The sequence below is a fragment of the Populus euphratica genome, unplaced genomic scaffold (genome assembly GCF_000495115.2).
Source record: "Populus euphratica unplaced genomic scaffold, PopEup_1.0 scaffold22.1, whole genome shotgun sequence".
NCBI lineage: Eukaryota > Viridiplantae > Streptophyta > Magnoliopsida > Malpighiales > Salicaceae > Populus > Populus euphratica.
The window spans coordinates 14,141-32,947 of record NW_011499863.1 but is presented as its reverse complement, the minus strand read 5'-3'; the positions used below and the strand labels follow the sequence as shown (position 1 = coordinate 32,947).

The 18,807-nt window shown below is 33.2% G+C and overlaps 2 protein-coding genes across 2 annotated transcripts; one reads left to right on the top strand and one right to left on the bottom strand.

Annotated features, from left to right (window-relative positions):
* Nucleotides 1-67: 67 nt before the first annotated feature.
* TIM8 (translocase inner membrane subunit 8) lies at nucleotides 68-1,599 on the bottom strand. Its single transcript, XM_011025625.1, has 2 exons — nucleotides 1,417-1,599; nucleotides 68-481 (listed from the first exon to the last, which is right to left on the bottom strand). Exons 1-2 carry the CDS (start codon nucleotides 1,462-1,464, stop codon nucleotides 293-295), a joined length of 237 nt encoding a protein of 78 aa, XP_011023927.1. The 5' UTR covers nucleotides 1,465-1,599; the 3' UTR covers nucleotides 68-292.
* A 4,916-nt stretch (nucleotides 1,600-6,515) lies between these two features.
* On the top strand, nucleotides 6,516-7,967 carry LOC105125260 (NAC transcription factor 25-like). The gene is made up of 3 exons (XM_011025624.1): nucleotides 6,516-6,823; nucleotides 6,917-7,215; nucleotides 7,564-7,967. The coding sequence occupies exons 1-3, from the start codon at nucleotides 6,643-6,645 to the stop codon at nucleotides 7,828-7,830; spliced, it is 747 nt and encodes a 248-aa protein (XP_011023926.1). The 5' UTR covers nucleotides 6,516-6,642; the 3' UTR covers nucleotides 7,831-7,967.
* Nucleotides 7,968-18,807: the final 10,840 nt, after the last annotated feature.

Below are 18,807 nucleotides of genomic sequence, written 5' to 3'. Positions count from 1 at the left end.
GCAACTTGAGCTAATCACAACACCCCACTACTCGAAACTGCACAAGTTTAAGACAAAAAAGAAAGCGTTCTGAAAGCAACGGGACATCATTTATGCAACATCAAATGATGGGAGGATAATAATTCCATGGTGTTTAAAATACAGAAGTTGATGTAAAGATAATGGAGAGAGAGAAATATGAGATTTAGTTCCAAAAATGCAAGGCATTTCAGCTACTGTAATCCACTAATGATTGAAGCTAGAGCGCATTTGCAACTTGCAAACCGATACAGTAGGCCAATTCTTCATGAAATCAGTTCATGGACTGGAAGCGTTTCATAATGATAAGACTCATATCCATATAACGCTGAGCACAGTTAGAAAGGCAAGATGATTCACTTGAGCTGAACTTGCTCCCCGGTGAACTTGTGATGCATTTGTCCCAGCATGCACTTGTAAGCTTTGCCACCATCTCATTAACCATAGCTCTTTCCTTTTCTTGCTGCAAAACCAAAAAAATCATTCCAAAATCAGAATCACATACATCATTGTAAAATATCAAAGATCCAGCAAGGTGATGACAGCAACCATCCCTCACTACCTTAAGAGACTTAAATTACAAAAAAGGGCTCCCCAACATTTGTCTTCCTTAAGATACTCGAATTACCAAAAAAACAACAATCCCCTCCACTAGTCTTCCTGCTAACTCTCTGTTCTAAGCAGACATGCAATCTCAAATTTATCCCATCATAGTTACTCATAAAATAGCACAATTACCCGTACAATTAAGCCCATGATACCAAATGACAGTTCTGAATTCTTCACGAAGCGAATCAAATAGTTTAAAATTTAGTGTGATAACATAAAACCGCATCAGCACCTTCCCTCAGCAAGAAACAAGAACCAACAACACAGTACTATAAGAGGACATTCATCAAGAATATTATCCACACCAATAATATACCGAAACTGTACATACAAAAATTGAGTTTACTCATCATATCAGCAAAAAACCCAGCATACAAAATTTTCCACTAACCCCATTATTCAAATTATCCAACCAAATCAGGTTGTCCGATCAAGCTTGAATTGTTTTGCAATAACAACTCAATACAATACAAAGATTAAGACAAAAATTACGTTAACCAGACAACAAAACAATGAAGTGGTAGTAATGACCAAAAAGTTGAGACCTTTAATGAATCAAAGACTAAATCATATTCTCAACAAGAAAATAAAAACCAAAAGTGTAAATCTTTCAAAAAATAAAACTCAAGAAAATAAAAGGTGGGAATTTGGGAGCTTTAATGACTCAAAGACTAAATCATATTCTAAACAAGAAAATAAAAACCACAAGTGTAAATCTTTCAAAAAATAAAGCTCAAGAAAATAAAAGGTGGGAATTTGGGAAAAGGGAAAGAGGGATTCTATACTTACATTAAGGAATCGTTCCAATTCAGCTGAGTTAACTGATGAAGGATCCATTGTTTTAGTTTCTTTGATTTTTCTACCTGGGTAGCTAGCCTAAAACCCTGCTTTTGTTTGACGACCGCTTCCTTCAAAACCCTAAGCCAAAGCTTCTCCTTGGAACCAAAAGAAATAGTAGGAAAGCGGTTAGTGAATGCTTCTTGGGCTTAAATTCAATGGGCTGCCAAAATACTTCGGCAATTCTTTCTAAAGTCATTTTCTACATTTACAACCCAAACAAAAGCAGTTCAACCCGAGACTCCAGCACCTAATTTGACTTTTAAAAAAATCAATTAAAAAATATCTAATTTAACCTTTTTAACTTGTAGATTCAACCCATAATTCATTTGAACTTTTTTAAAAAGCTGAAATTACATCGGTTAATCTATCAAAAATCTAAGTTAATCTACTAAAAAATTCAAGTTAATCCTTTAATTTGATTAAAAATCTTGATTAATAAGAACTAAATCCAGTCAAAAACTTGATTTTTAACCCTTTAATTATTTTTTTAATGAAAATATTATTATTTTTAGTTTTTATTTTTTTAAAATCTAAATGTTAATACTTTTAACTCCTAATCGAGACTTTATCCCTTTAATGGGTTATACAATTATACTTGCGATAAAAGACAAGAATAGTAAACAGATTTTTTATTGGATTTGAACCTTCGATACAATTATGCTAAATTAATTCACCTTCGATATAACCCGAAGAAGCAACACAAGTTGATAAAGTGGACTTGCACATTCATGGAACGAAAAGTGTGCTCCAAGGTCCATGATTGTGTTAGCATAAACAAGCTTTCTTATGCATTAAGCATCACCTTTTTTAAAAAAAAACTATCAAATAACCACTAATTGATGCCTGATAAAAAGAGGTTAATTATATGTATGATTGTCAACGTATTGATCAAAATAATAGTAAAATAATTGCTGTTTTATGCAATGGGGTTCGTCTTCTCTTCTCAGTCATCGTCAAAGAAATTATGGTTTGAAATTAGCTAGCTGAGGAAAAGTGACAACTGTACCACCAACTACGACCCCATTCTCAATTAGGTCATCAAGAAACAATTTTTCCAATCGAATCCCCAATCTAATGACTCTCACTCAATTTAACCCACCAATCCAATTAATTGAGGTCCCAAATTTCCAAAATTCAAACACTAGAATTCTATCTTAGAATACTCTTGAAAAATTCAGGCACAGCAAAACTCAACTTTGTTTTTTTTATCTAGTTTTAAACTAGTCATTAATAACCAAATTAGTGTATTCACAGTAATTGTTTTCTTTATGATCTCTATCTTGAATAATAACATGAGAAAAACTTAATTATCACTAGATTGAGTCTATTAATTAGTAGCTGAGTTAATTTAATGGGTGACAATTATTTTGTCCAAACTGCTAGAATTAGACAATTTGGATAAGAATGCATGCATGATGGAATAACTAGGACACTTAGTGATGTTAGACATGTTCTCAAAAAAAATTTGTTTTCCCTATCTATCTTAGTAGTTGTGTCATTTTTTGGAAGAGAACTTTACAATCTATCATACCATTGTTTATCCTAGACGTAGGATACAAGATAATTACTAAAACAACCAAATAAGTTATTTGGCTAAGAAACATGATTGGTGAACTCGGTTGTAATTAAAATATGACTATCATTATCGTGCTTTAATTATGATAATCAAAATTTCGTACATCTTGTAAGAGATCGCAGGCGCCATGAAAGGACAAAGCGCATTGATGTTAGTTACCATTTTTTGTAAGATGTTATTGTTGTGGATAGCATTATTGTGAAAAGGATTGGCAATTACAAATATTCAAGCTGATATTTTAACAAAATCAATCCTAATTAGGGGTGTGTAAAAAAAAACTAGAAAATCAAATAAATCAAATAGAAAAAAATAACTAATTAGAATAGTTAAAAAAATCTTGATTCGATTTAATTTTCAGTTTTTATAATATAAAAATTAGTTAATACTGACCAAACTAAACCGGTTCAAAACAAAATACTATAAATAAAAGAAATTATCGCCCCAGTAACCCTAGTCACCAGCAGCCCCCGCTCACCTCTCCCTCCCTTTTTGATCCTAGGATGAATCTGGGTGTAGAGGATCTTGCTAGTTTTGATTGTGAGAGGATGTTTATCTTTGTAGCTGAAAAAGACTATTTTATTTGACTGTTGCAGCTAAGAATTATTATGAGAAGTTGAAAAAGAGTGGTTGGAAGGGAACTGTTGAACTTGTCAAGAATGAAAAGGAAGACCACTGCTTCCATTTGCTTAATCTCGATGGTGACAAAGCTCAGGAAATGAGGTATAAGTTTGTTTTGTTTCTCAAACAAGATCAGTTCAATCTTTTGTAAAACTTTGTTGTCTATTGTCTTGGCAATGGAAGTTTTGGTATAGGTTTTTTTGATTTTTTGAAATTAAGAATTGAATCAAACCCGACCGAAACAAGTTGGTTTGATTTGGTTTTGGGTTTTTTATAAAAAAAAAATTAATTTGATTAATTTTTATAGATAAAAATTAAACCAAACTAAAAATAATTATTTTTGCTTCTAATTAAAACCTTGTAGGGTTAGGTTGGTTTTTGCAATTGAAAATCTTATAAGATTAGGATTGTGATTAATATCCTCTATCTATGAGGTTTAAGACATATTCTCATAAATATATGCTTGGGTATATTTTGGGCCTATTTTTCTAGAATGTCAATGTTGTTTTAAATTTGATCATAGTGGAATTTCTTCGTTGAATTGTGCGATTATTTTATTCTCATGATATTCTTTATGCTTGGGTCTATTTTTGGGCTTATTTTTCTAGAATGTCAATGTTATTTTAAATTTGATCATAGTGAAATTTCTTGAATTGTTCGATTATTTTATTCTCATGATATTCTTTATATTTATTTTTATGCGCGATGTTTAATAAAAACAATCATGAAAAGAAATTGCTTGTACTGTAAAGACTAAAAGGCAATATTTAACGATATAAATAGTATTCGTATGAAAGAATTGCAGGCTCAAAAGTCACAAAAATGTATATCTTTTGTTGCTGTTGTCTCAAGCAATGGCGATCAACCATGTACACAAAGTAGCTGCTTTTACTGGGGAGGATTTCAAATTCTCAATCAAGATTACATGGAGAGAGAAAAGCAACATCTTCGCAATGAAGAAAAGTACCAATCCTCATGTCCTACTAAGGAAATGGTCACCTTCTTTGACTTTTTATAATCCTTTTCATGGCTTTTGCTTTAATGTTATAAAAGCATGACTCTTTATGGGGTTTTTTTTCCCTTCAAATATTATATCTCATTAAAATCTTTCAAAAACTCAAGGACATTCAACTCTCTTGCAAAATTGGGAAGAGGAACGCAATATCTTTGTTTCAATTCTTGTCTTTTCTATAGTTTCATTCTAAAAAACAGTAAAAAAAGTAATTCTCTATAACTTTAGCAATATATTACACTTAAAAAACTCGTGGGCTCTTTAAAACACCTCAAGGTAGACATGTTTATAAAAAGAATTGATGATGGCTAGAACGTTTCTGCATAAACTAAATTTATCCACTCTGGAAAGTGATGAAGACTTGAGGCTCTTTAGCATTGAAGTTCTTTTGTTTATACATATTTTTTTGAAAAACAAATGCTTTAAATTCAAAGTCCAGGGCCACTATAAGAAAAAAAGGACTTGAAGGTGGAAGAAAAGTAGAAGCAATATAAGAAAAGGAATTACGGGCAAGAAATCATCTTGTAACTTTGCAAGTCACTTGTTTATATGATCATTCTACCTTGGCGTGGTATCTATAAGAGTGCAATGGCAGGAAAGGAAATTATTTAGTCCATGGAATTTTCTCAGTTCAAAAAACATCCCGTCAAAGAATAAAACCTCAATTATCACCTGGACTGTCTTTGTTTCTGGGGGTGGGTGGGGGGAAGAGGGTAAGAAATTAAGGGACTGTTAATTAATTATATAAATTAGCCTATATGATTTCACTAATTATTTCCATGAAATAACATTTAAGATGAGATCAAGAATATCATTGTGGCTATTTTGTATATCAATCAAAACTAAATCTTCTAGTTAATTTGATCTTAAACTTCTCTTGATTAACTAATTTAAAATCTTTATCCTTGAAGAAATCTCGCTGCATTCGTATATAACGTTAACATCAGGGACGACACAACGCTGAGAGCTGACGGGAAAATTGTTGACTTTCAAGTAGAGATGTCTATGCAAAGCAAGAAGCAGATTCTTTTTTCACTAATATAATTATTTATTTATTTTTTCACCTTCGTAAATAGAATAAGTAAGGATGACGTCATATGACTTCATTCTTACGAGGTTCGGGTCTATCCCAAACTTGAAAAAACTTACGAATATAATTATGAAAAAGGACCGACCTTTCAGATAGCATCCTATATATCCTTTGTTCCTCGGTTAAATTCAACCCTATTAATGTCCATTGACAAAAGGGTTTTAGTTTACTTGCACGTCTTTAACATTGTGACCTAATTAAGCACGTTGGATGCTTCATATTTCAGTAAAAGCACGAGAAGTAAACGCAATTTAGTGGTTAAATTTACGACTTCTAATACTTTGGGTTTTTTTAGATCAAATTAATGAGGTAATCATCGTGTAACTTAACACCGAATTAACCTCCAATTTATTTATTTAACAGAGGAAAAAAGAGAGAGAAGAAGTAATTAATGGTCGGAGACATTTAGAGGGGCATTCTATATAGCTTTCAAGGTCTTATAAATCTTTTTTTCTTTCAGAGAAAAAACCCTGTATTTATTCTTAATTTTAAAGCTAAACTTGATTAATATTTGACTAATCAAGGTAATATTGTTAAGTCTCAAAACTGATTTAAAGTATAATTAGCAATAGCTAATATTTTCAACAGATGTCAGTCATGAAGTGATAAATAATTCATTTTTTTTAATCAATTGCTAGGTAACCTTTTGTCAAATTAACATATTTTCTTGTTGTAGAGTCTCCCGTAAAAATATTGCTGCCTTTACACATGCCATCAACAGTTCAACACCACAATTACTATAAAGAGCCCTCTCTTAAGTCCTACAACCCACCCAACTCGACTTTCTCTCTGTGCGCTGCAAATAGCTGCCTTTGGTCGCTCACACATTGCCTTATTTGAGCTGCCAAAGGCCAATTTCCTTTCAAGAGAGTATTCAGTATGGAAAAGCTCAACTTTGTTCGAGATGGAAAGATCAGATTGCCTCCTGGTTTTCGTTTCCAACCAACTGATGAAGAGCTTGTCTTTCAGTACCTTAAACGCAAAATCCTTTCATGGCCATTGCCTGCTTCAGTCATTCACGAGGTCAATGTCTGCAAGTATGATCCCTGGGAGTTGCCAGGTTAGTCTAATGTTATAATATTCTTCAATATTTTGCCTGTAAAACGTCTCCCTGCATTGGAAGTTAAGAGAAGTAATCATGCATGTGTTATAGGTGATATGGAGCAAGAAAGATACTTCTTCAGCAACAAGGAGACCAAGTATCCAAATGGAAATAGAGTCAATAGAAGTAGTGCTTCAGGTTATTGGAAAGCAACTGGCTTAGACAAACAAATTGTTTCTTCAAGCTGGAAGAATAACCATATTGTGGGGATGAAGAAGACTCTTGTTTTTTATAGAGGGAAGGCGACACATGGGTCTAGAACTGATTGGGTCATGCATGAATACCGCCTTGTTAATGTAGGAGAAGAAACTACAGATTGCAATTTTCCACAGACAGAGAATTCAGCCCAGGCAAGTTATTAATTGTTACATGTTTTATGCAACAGTACTGTCTGCATTAATAGGTTTTACTGCTCAGGCCACCAAAAAAAATCATATTTTATAGTTTCTGAGTTAAAAATGTCGATCACTTTTCTTTGTTTTTTTTTTTTCTGATTTTTTTTTTTTTTGATAATAGTCGGGGTGTTTTAATTATCCAAAGACCTGTCTATCATTGAGTCAATGGTATCCTGGTTACAAAACAGTTACTAAAAATACAAGTAAAAGCGCATTAACCTGCAAAGTTAAAGGATGAAAAGAGTTGAAGTGTAAAAAAGAGTTGTTTTTAATGAATAACATTCAGTCTGATGTTCTCTGCAGAATTCTTCTTATCAACTGGATAAATGCGTCGTATGCCGAGTATTCCTGAAAAACAAAGGCGGAACAAGAAATGAGATAATTGAAACTTGTACAAATAACAATGCTAGGCGAACTCAGCCGAGATTTTTTGATTCTATGGCGAGAGATAAGGTTGTTTTTTATTCAGTTTCATCTTCTTCATCGTCATCTTCGAACTCTAGCAGTATAACTGATATCTCTTCAAATGAAGAAGATGCTGAGCAAAGCAGTAGGCACAATTTCTTTTGAACATATTAATTATGTCAAGAACCAAAGACATCCATGTTTTTTTTCATTACCTTTGTATGTCCTGTCTTCTGTTTGTCTGTTAAAGGAAATGGATATATTGCATATATTCAAGAAAATTACGTAGCAATTTCTTGGAAGGTAAATTACCTGCAGGAATATCGGTGGTTTATATTTTCAGACTCAAAATGCGGTGAAAATCATGTGAGCCTTCATTAGTTACGGTTAAAAGAAGGAAATTCACCAGGTTTTATCATCCATTTTGATGTGGTAACAAATATGAGATAGCATTAGCATTTCCAAGGTTATCAAAAATATTATTTTACACGATGTAGAATATATAATATAAATTTGGATTATAAATTTGAATTTTAAAATTATAAATAAAATATTTTAACTAATTATATATTAATAATTATAGTCAAGTATTAATTAATAATATAACATAATTAAAATAAAAGTAAAATAAATAATAAAAAAATCCAAATATTTTTATTTTTTTATATTAATTCCTGTACTTTTTGATCAAATCGATTCACTTATTTTATCATTTACAAGAAATGAATCCTTTTAAATTTTGGTAGGTCATTTAACATTAATTTGTTTAAAAGTCAATCATGCCTATTTATAATTTTTATTCTATAAATTTGCTGGTTAAAACAAAGAAATATATCAATAGTTTACATAAAAAATTGTAAGAATGAATATATATTTTTATTTTACAAAAATAAAATCCACAAATAACTTATATCGTTATATTTTTTTAATAATTATAGTTAAAATCAAGTATTTGATTATCAAATTTGCATAAATTTTGTAAGATATAAATTGAAAACAATGAAAATGCTAAGATATAGATTATTAGATTACATAATTTTATATTTCTTTAATATTTGTAAAATCAATTCAAGTTTATTGATTTTACCAAGTAAAATTGAGTTTGACCAAATTTACTGGTTTATTAGTTTTTAATTTTATTTACATATTAAATACATGTTAACTCATAAAATTATACAATTTTATGAGTCAACTCACTATTTAAACAACAATATCATATCCTTATCCTCAAAGAGGTGTCGAGCTAGAACCTCTCCTAGTAACAAAAAAGAAAATTTTAGATAATGATTTCAAGAATCTTAAATTGTTAATGTTATCAGAAGACAATGGATTTTTCAAAGAGGCTATCATACAATAGTTTGGTTTTTGATGCATTTGCCATTCAGTATTGATGATAAATTTATTTTTTATTTTGAAGTAGTCGACAATCAAGTCAACTTTACACTAACTATATTGAAGTGCAACTGCATTCAAACCAGATGGAACAAATGTAATATTCAATAAAATGAAGGATCAAATTGCAATCACTATCACCCAGATTTAAAAAAAAAAAACTTTTTATACAAACTTGATCTATGTAAGCCAAAACAATTTAGTAGATTGACACGTAAAACTTCTTGTTCGTGAAAAGTTAGATATCATCACCTTATACTTACATAGATTAAGTTTGTATAAGAAATTTTTCTTTCTTAAATTTGGATGAAACATATATATGTTTCTTTAATTAAATGTTTTTATGTATTTTATATTTATATTTATATTTTTTATTATCAAATATTAATCAAGTTGATCAAAACAATATGATTGTTATTTTTTGTTATTTCCTAGACCTCTTAAAGAGAAAAGGTAAACATGTCGTTAAATTACAACGATTATTGGCAAACAATACGATTAATTCGATCTGCATGGAGTAAATATATGTAACTTAAACTTTTTCACATTCAATTCTGAAGGATTCCATGAATTAAATAAAGAAAATTTAATTTTCAAAGAGGAAAAAAAAGTGAGCAAATGTATATATATATCAAGTGGTATCAACTTTGTGCAAAGCAAATCCCTTTAAGCATAGAACCAGCCCCGATTTCGAATCTTGTATAATAGCAAGAATATCAGCACATGGGGTTCACTTCAATATATATAATCCCTTTCCGAAATTTTGAAAAGTTAAATTCCTAAATACTACCTTTATATGTGCAAAAGTTTGATACTCATGAGTCGGACAAGCATAACTGAGGCTAAAATAATCAGTTTCTTTTAATCCCTTTATATTAATTTTTTTTTTATTAACATGGATGTTCGGGAGCTTGTGCGCACCACGACTAATCTCACGGTCCACTGAACATCCTGCAAGCCCAGTGAATAGGTAAGGCACCGCGGGAGTGACATGCATACCGCACAGAAAGGACCCAGTAGAAATATAAAGGGAACAATTTGCCAACCCCACTCCCATTAGAACTCGAATCTAGGCTCGAAGGAAGGCAAACAGACCCAACAACCGCTGAGCCACGACCCTACTGGTCTTTATATTAATTTCTTGATTAAGCAAGAGTCAGCTATTGAATCAGGTTCCTAAAAGCAATTAAATTCTAGCAATGCATGCACGTATATAGCCTCCACATGCCATGAATCTTCTCGAGGTTAAACCTTTGTTCTTTACTTCTAGTGATCTTAGATTCCTTTGATGGATATGTTTTTCTTGTACTTTGTCAGCTTACATGTCCTAATTTAATCTATGATGCTATACTATTTTATCTGTCAGCATTATTTAAGAAGCACGGTACACGCGCACACACGCTATTCTTCTTTGTGGGAAGTGAAGTATGTGAAAGCCTTACTTAAGAACATACATACATGCATAAGAATTCTTGCCTAAAGAGGTTATATATGTATATATATAGAACAAGAATAAATCAAATTGATAGCTAGGTCAATTAAATCAATTTTAAAATGACATTATTTTGAAAAAATAATAGAAAGTACATCGTTTAAAATAATAATTTACTAAATATTAAAGAGTCCAACAGATATTAACTACAATCCAAAATTAATCATTTTTTCGATGGAAATAAAACCAAAAAGCTATAGGCATGCCTATCATTCGAACAAAAGGAGCCAAACTTTTTCCCATGTTGATTGTGCTTAATTAAATATTCAAATTTCATCACGTAACAAACTGTAACATTTAATTGATTTTCATGTATTTACACGTTAAAGAAGAATGAGAAATGTGACATCTACAGCGTTGGAGTAGCTCTATTTAAGGATATTGTTCAAAATAAAATAATATTTAAATAAATACTAATAACGATTTTCTAGAAAAATACTTTTATTTATTGTGTTTAAGAAATTAAATTAAATTTTGGAGTTAAAATATATGTTATAATCTACCCTTCAAATATTAGATAATTAAGACATGATGAATATCATTATAATTGTAGCATCTTGTTAGTTTTTATCCTATCCAATATTTATTAAATACAAAATAAAATAAATTATCTAGTCTAATTTAATGTAGTCCAAATACAAAACATGATAATTATTTATTATTTTTAATTAATATTGTTCAACATACCAACGTTACCTTAGCATAAATGTCCACGGACAACTGTGAAAACACTCTTTCGGATGGTAATAGCTCTAGTCGACATCATTCTCCAAGAGATAAAGATCGCAGGAGCATATCCTCGCAAGAAGATGGTGTAAAAAAGGCACCAGCCCCAGAGTCTAGCATTGAATAGAGTTTTTATTCATGAATACAATGGGCTCTCTCTATGAATTGGTTGCCTAAACCTAAAAGGGCAATTGATTAACTTTTTAATTTTGAGCTGATTTTGCATTCCAAAATATTTTTGAAATAATTATTTTTTTATTTTTTGTTTTAAATTATTATTTTTTTATTTTAAATTGTATATAGACTGAGTTTATCCTTTCATGAATATGACAAATCAGCAATGGGTTCTCTCTATGAATTGGTTGCCTAAACCTAAAAGGGCAATTGATCAACTTTCCACCTTTGAGTGGCAAGTCGGTGAAACTTAGCTTGTAGGCATTATTTTTTTTTTTAAACTTGTTTGTTTTTATATTTTAAAAATATATTTGAAAAAATTTAATTTTTTTTTTAGAATTTACATATTATTTTTATGAGCTAATATAAAAAAATATTTGAAAAAAAAATTAAAAATTATTATTTTAATATATTTTTTACAAAAATTAAAAATAATCACCATCATATTTTCAAACACTCATATAATTTAGGATATAAATCAATCAAAAGTAGCATAATGAACGTGATCCTGCACATTTTAACGCAAAACAATACTTAACATTGGGTTTAGTTGTTTTCTTTTTTAAATCAATCTTATAACTTAACATCAGGGCTTTAACTTATTCATAATTTTAGAGACAATTTAATCTTTTAGTTAATATTATTAATAATTTTTAAAATAAAATATTATTTTTTAATTTTATTTTTTAATATTAGATTGATTAAAAAATAAATTTCATGAGTGATTTTTATTTTATTTTATATAAGGTTATCACGATCTCGAACAAATATCTATTTTAAAATTGATTCTTGAAATTGTGACATTTATTTTTATTATATAACTAAATAAAAATTATTTAAAAAAATCAGTTATTAAATTCAAATAAGTCTATTAATTAAATAACAAATAACTAGAATCATTTAACATATCATCATTTCAATACTTAAAAGAAAGTTTTTATCTTGAATTGTTTTATAAGCTATATTATATTTTTGTGAGTCTTAGGAATAAAATGATGAGATAATTATTTGATATAGTTAAATCTTCTTATCACATCCTATCTAATAAAATTAAATATAAAATAATTTTAAATTTATATAAATTTCAAAAAAAATTTAAACTTAAAATAGCTTGTCAGAAACTATTATAAAATCATTCTTTGAGTTTCACCTCATTCCTTAAAACTTTTTGAAGTTATTCAACACTTAACAGCTCTATAAGCAATCCTTGAGCCTCTTTGTATCATTCTCAAAATGACAGTAATGATAAACTACTGATACATCTACGTACCGGAACTTTCTCTGATAAGAAATCAGAAACCCGAGCATTCCCTTGGTGAATTCCAGCAACTGAGCCAATTGGATCAGCTCAGAAGGTGCCCTTATCTGATGCTGTCCATAACACTACTCCAGATATTATCCTTCGGCCAAAGGTGACCGAAATTCGATTGGACACAGTTCCACCGCTCTCCATACCTGCCACTTTCGTAAGAGGCCTCACTCTATCCCTAATATATTGTGTTTTGCTCAGTCTTGCATTCACTTTTTCCCCTGAAGATAGACGCATACTATAGCTTTACAATAACTGCTTTCATTTCTAGGACAGTGAACCTAACTAAAAAAAACTTTTATCTGTGGGTATGTCAGAAAAAGTTGATGCTGGTGATTATACTTCATGGTTTTCTCCAAAATACTCAATTACTACCTAACCACCTTGTTAGGAGGCCAGAGACTCTATACATTAGCATTTAGTATCCAAATCATTTAGGCAGTGCCACCATCAGGTTCCCAACGGAATTTCCTAGAGTGATTAATCACTATCCATTGTTTGGAAAGCAATTTTATTTCTAATCCAAGAGACAAAAGGAAGAAATTATGTATTCTTCCAAAATGCTTCTGACAAATCCACAAAATCTTCATCACAGATCTCGCACTGTCAATATTATTGGCACTCACTATTTGCTCCTATCAAACAAACAGCAGGTGTATATACCTCAAAGACTCAAACAATGAACTTGGCTAAATTCTATTACGAGGCAATTATGGCTCATAAAACCACGTGAGCAGTACCATATGCAAAGCTCTGTGATAGGAGTTCTCGAATTAGAATGCTGATTGCATGATTTCTGTCATTTGCTCTGTTCATTGCATGCATGACAGTCGGATGCCTGCTGATAAAACACGATCATGGATAGGAATATCGAGCTCCACTTTTTGTTGTGTATGGTCCCACACCATGTGATGGTGGGACCATCACATTAAATGTCATGTGATGGTTGTCTCTTGGTGTTAATATTAGTGTGGTTCGGGTACTGTAGCAACATATTTGAAAAGAGAAGAGAGGAGAAGAAAATCAAGAGAGAAAAAGAGAAGAAAAGGCAGCAGAGCAGCCTGCATTCTTTCTTCGATTTCCAGCTCGTTCACCGTTGGATCGGGCTGAGATTTTGAAAGCAGCTTCTAGACATGTTGATCTTCATTCTGGACGGTTGGATCGAAGATTGGTGGAGTGGAAGCTGATCGTTTTGATAGAAAACGGGGCTATCATTCTGAACGGTTGGATCGAAGATTGGTGGTGTGGAAGCTGACCGTTTTGACATAAAACGGGCTGTCAGTTTTGTGAGTTTTTCTCAAATAATTCTCCTTTAATCTTGTTGTAATCCGAGAATAAGTTGTTCTTGATGATATATATGTTGTATCCCTTAGTTGAATTTGAGGAAGAATGATTGTGAACTCATTATTTGTTGATAGTGGAAGTTTTTAGGTGGACTACGGTCCCGTGGTTTTTCCCGCATCGGGTTTTCCACGTTAAAAATCTTGGTGTTGATTTTGTGATTATTTGCATTATTTTCATCATTGTTTGATTCTGTTTTACTGCACAAAGAGGGAAATTGAATTGTATTCCGCTGAATTGATCCGGGTAAATTGGTGTCCGGTTGTTCCGAGTTTTCCCAACAAAGTGGTATCAGAGCACTGGTTGTGTCGATTGAATTTCTTGTGCAGTTAAAATGGAAAAGGAAGATTCAGGCATGATAAAGCTTACTTCCTCAAATTATTTTCTATGGAAAACAATGATGGAGGATCACTTATATTGCAATGATTTGGCTTTGCCGATTGAATGTAAAGGAATAAAGCCTGATGATATGGATGATGCAAAATGGAATGGGCTAAATAGAAAGGCTATTGCTAATGTTAGAAAATAGGTATCTTCTAAGTCCATTAATCATATTTCTCAAGAACATGACTGCTATACAGTTTGGAAGATGTTAGAAGAAACATTTGCTAAGGAGAGTGCACAAAACAAGGTTTTTGTAATTAGAGACCTTGTGAATTTGAAGTATAGAGATGGTGAAGATGCTTCAGTGCATATAAATGTATTCCAAGGGTTCTTAAATCAGTTGTCATTGATGAATCTGGAGTTAGCTGATGAAATGCAAGCACTGATCCTACTGAGTTCATTGCCGGATAGTTGGGAGACTTTGGTGGTGTCACTTAGCAATTCTACTCCGAATAGGAAGATCACTTTGAAAACAGTGAAGGATTGTATCCTCAATGAAGAGAAGAGGAGGAAAGGCACAAGCACTTCTGAGTCTTATGCATTTGTTACAGAAAGTCGAGGGAGAAGTCCAAACAGGTTCTCTCGCAGCAAGCAAGATAGAGAATCCAGTAATAGAAAAGGCAAATGGAAGCCAAGAGGAAGATCTCAGTCAAGGAAGGGTTTTAAGTGCTATTATTGTGACAAGCCTGGGCATATGCAAAAGGATTGCAGAAAGTATAAAAGAGATAAAAAGGGTAAAGATGAAGATAAGAATGAAGAGAATGGTACAGCTGCAGTTGTATTTGATGGTGATGTTGCCATTGTTTGTGATGATGGTTGTGTTAATCTTGCATGTCAGGATACCACCTGGGTTGCAGATTCAGCAGCTTCTTACCATGTTATACCCCGACGTGATTTTTACACATCCTACACTGCTGGTGACTTTGGTCAAGTTAGGATGGGAAATCAAGGGATGGCTAGTGTTGTGGGCATTGGAGATATTTGGTTGGAAACCAATACTGGGTGCAAGTTGCTACTCAAAGATGTTTGGCATGTGCCTGATATGCGCCTACACTTGATCTCTACAGGTACTCTTGATGAAGAAGGCTATCACAATTACTTTGGAGATGGTAAATGGAAGCTTTCCAGAAATTCCCTGATTGTTGCTAAAGGGAAGAAGATGGGTCTCTACATGTCACAAGCCAAGGTGATCAAAGGGGAGGTGAATGCAATTGAAGATTGCTCTACTGATCTGTGGCATAAGCGGCTTGGACATTTAAGTGAGAAAGGCCTTGGCATCCTTGCCAAGAAGAACTACCTTCCATTAAAAGGTATGAACTTGAACACATGTACTCATTGTTTAGTTGGCAAACAACACAGAGTTGCAGTTCAAAGATCACCTTCACATAGAAGATCACATGTTCTTGATTTAGTTCATACTGATGTTTGCTCTATGATTGACAAGTCTCTTGGAGGTGCATTGTACTTTGTTAGTTTTATTGATGATCACTCCAGGAAAATTTGGGCCACTTGTTTGAAATCCAAAGATCAGGTGTTTGATGTCTTTAAGGATTTTCATGCCAGAGTTGAAAGAGAAACTGGTAGAAAGCTCAAATGTGTTCGAGCTGACAATGGTGGTGAATATAAGGGTGCTTTTGAGAAGTACTGCAGGGAACATGGTATCAAGTTGGAGAAGACAGTTCCTAAGACTCCACAGCAGAATGAAGTGGCTGAGAGAATGAACAGAACCATTGTTGAAAGAATTAGATGTATGCTCTCTCATGCAAAGCTGCCTAAGTCCTTTTGGGGTGAGGCAATGAAGACTGCAGTTGCGATTATCAACCTTTCTCCATCTGTTCCTCTTGAATTTGATGTTCCAGATAGAGTTTGGAAAGGAAAAGATATCTCTTATGCACACTTAAGAGTGTTTGGATGCAGGGCATTTGTACATGTTCCTAGAGATGAAAGGTCTAAGCTTGACAGCAAGACAAAGCAGTGCATTTTCTTAGGCTCTGAAGATGATGAGTTTGGCTATAGGTTATGGGATCCAAAGGAGAAGAAAATTGTAAGAAGCAGAGATGTTATCTTCTTTGAAGATCAAACCATTGAAGACTTTGAACAGAAAGAGAAAACAAAGTCTACTGTTTTTATTCCAACTAATTCAACTCCAATACCTGCTCCACAGTTACCTTTGATGCTTGCTAATCATGGGGGAGACTTGCAAAATGATGATAATGGTGGTTCTCTTATTGAGCCATTAGTTGGTGATCCTGAAGCAGCTAATAATGATGTTGATGTTATTCCTGAACAGGTTATGCAGGAAGCTCCAGATGAGCCACAATTAAGAAGGTCAACTAGACCTCGCCAACCTTCCACCAGATATTCTCCTCATGAGTATGTGTTGGTCACTGATGGGGGATAGCCGGAATGCTTTGATGAAGCTATGTCATATGAGAAGAAAAGTGAGTGGTTGAAAGCAATGCAAGAAGAGATGAAATCCTTGCATGAAAACCATACCTTTGAGTTAGTGAAGCTTCCTAAAGGTAAGAGAGCACTCAAGAACAAATAGGTGTTCAGGTTGAAAATTGATGAACATTGCTCACAACCAAGGTACAAGGCAAGATTGGTTGTGAAAGGCTTCGGTCAGAAGAAGGGTATTGATTTTGAAGAAATCTTTTCACCAGTGGTCAAGATGTCTTCAATCCGAGTTGTGCTTGGCTTAGCTGCTAGTTTGAATCTTGAAGTAGAACAACTTGATGTGAAAACTGCCTTTCTCCATGGTGATTTGGATGAGGAGATCTACATGGAGCAGCCTGAAGGGTTTGAAGCAAAAGGTAAAGAGCAGCTAGTTTGTAAGTTGAAAAAGAGCTTATATGGGTTAAAGCAAGCTCCAAGACAATGGTATAAGAAGTTTGATTCTTTTATGGTGGATCATGGTTATGACAAGACCACTTCTGATCATTGTGTATTTATGAAAAGGTTTCCAGATGGAAACTTTATTATTCTCTTGTTATATGTGGATGATATGTTGATTGTTGGCCATGATGCTAAGAAGATTCAGATGTTGAAGGAAGAGTTGAGCAAGTCTTTTGCAATAAAAGACTTGGGACCAGCAAAACAGATTCTTGGTATGAAGATCACACGTGACAGGAAGAAGGGAAAACTTTGGCTATCTCAGGAGAGATATGTTCAAAAGGTACTTGAGAGATTCAACATGAGCAACTCCAAACCTGTTTGTTCCACTTGCAAGCCACTTTAAACTAAGTTCTAAGCAGTGTTCTTCAAGTGATGAAGAAAAAGATGAGATGAAAAAGGTTCCTTATGCATCCGCAGTTGGTAGCTTGATGTATGTCATGGTTTGCACAAGGCCGGATATAGCTCATGCAGTTGGTGTGGTTAGTCGATTCCTCTCAAATCCTGGTAAAGAACACTGGTCAACAGTGGAATGGATACTCAGGTATCTCAAAAGTACTTCTAGTTTCAGTTTATGTTTTGGTAATGATAAACCTGTGTTGGATGGATACACAGATGCAAATATGGCTGGTGATGTTGATTCTAGAAAGTCCACATCAGGATACTTGATGAAGTTTGCAGGGGGAGCAGTCTCATGGCAATCAAGGTTGCAAAAATGTGTTGCATTATCCACTACAGAGGCCGAATATATTGCTCTTACTGAAGGGGGCAAAGAGTTGTTATGGATGAAGAAGTTCTTGCATGAACTTGGCTTAGTTCAAGAGAACTTTGTGTTGCACTGTGACAGTCAAAGTGCAATCCATCTCAGTAAGCATCCTACTTTTCACTCTCGATCAAAGCACATTGAGGTTAGATATCAATGGATTCGAGATGCTATGGAGATGAAGTCATTTGTTGTTGAGAAGATCCATACTGATGACAACGTGTCTGACATGATGACCAAACCTCTACCGAGAGAGAAGTTTGAGTTTTGCAAAAAGGAAGCAGGCTTGTTAGAGCCTCCTAAATTGAATTTTACATATTGATCGCCAGTATGGCGAATTCCTCACATGGTGTGTGAGGGGGAGATTTGTTGTGTATGGTCCCACACCATGTGATGGTGGGACCATCACATTAAATGTCATGTGATGGCTGTCTCTTGGTGTTAATATTAGTGTGGTTCGGGTACTGTAGCAACAGATTTGAAAAAAGAAGAGAGGAGAAGAAAATCAAGAGAGAAAAAGAGAAGAAAAGGCAGTAGAGCAGCCTGCATTCTTTCTTCGATTTCCAGCTCGTTCATCGTTGGATCGGGCTGAGATTTTGACAGCAGCTTCTAGACACATTGATCTTCATTCTGGACGGTTGGATCGAAGATTGGTGGAGTGGAAGCTGA

Bases quoted from the DNA above. Each gene is read 5' to 3' on its own strand.
- TIM8 (XM_011025625.1), bottom strand. From the start codon at position 1,464: ATGGATCCTTCATCAGTTAACTCAGCTGAATTGGAACGATTCCTTAAT. The intron at 482-1,416 runs GTAAGTATAGAA...TTGGTTTTGCAG, and splicing joins AATTGGAACGATTCCTTAAT to CAAGAAAAGGAAAGAGCTAT.
- LOC105125260 (XM_011025624.1), top strand. From the start codon at position 6,643: ATGGAAAAGCTCAACTTTGTTCGAGATGGAAAGATCAGATTGCCTCCT. The intron at 6,824-6,916 runs GTTAGTCTAATG...CATGTGTTATAG, and splicing joins TGATCCCTGGGAGTTGCCAG to GTGATATGGAGCAAGAAAGA. The intron at 7,216-7,563 runs GCAAGTTATTAA...TGTTCTCTGCAG, and splicing joins AGACAGAGAATTCAGCCCAG to AATTCTTCTTATCAACTGGA.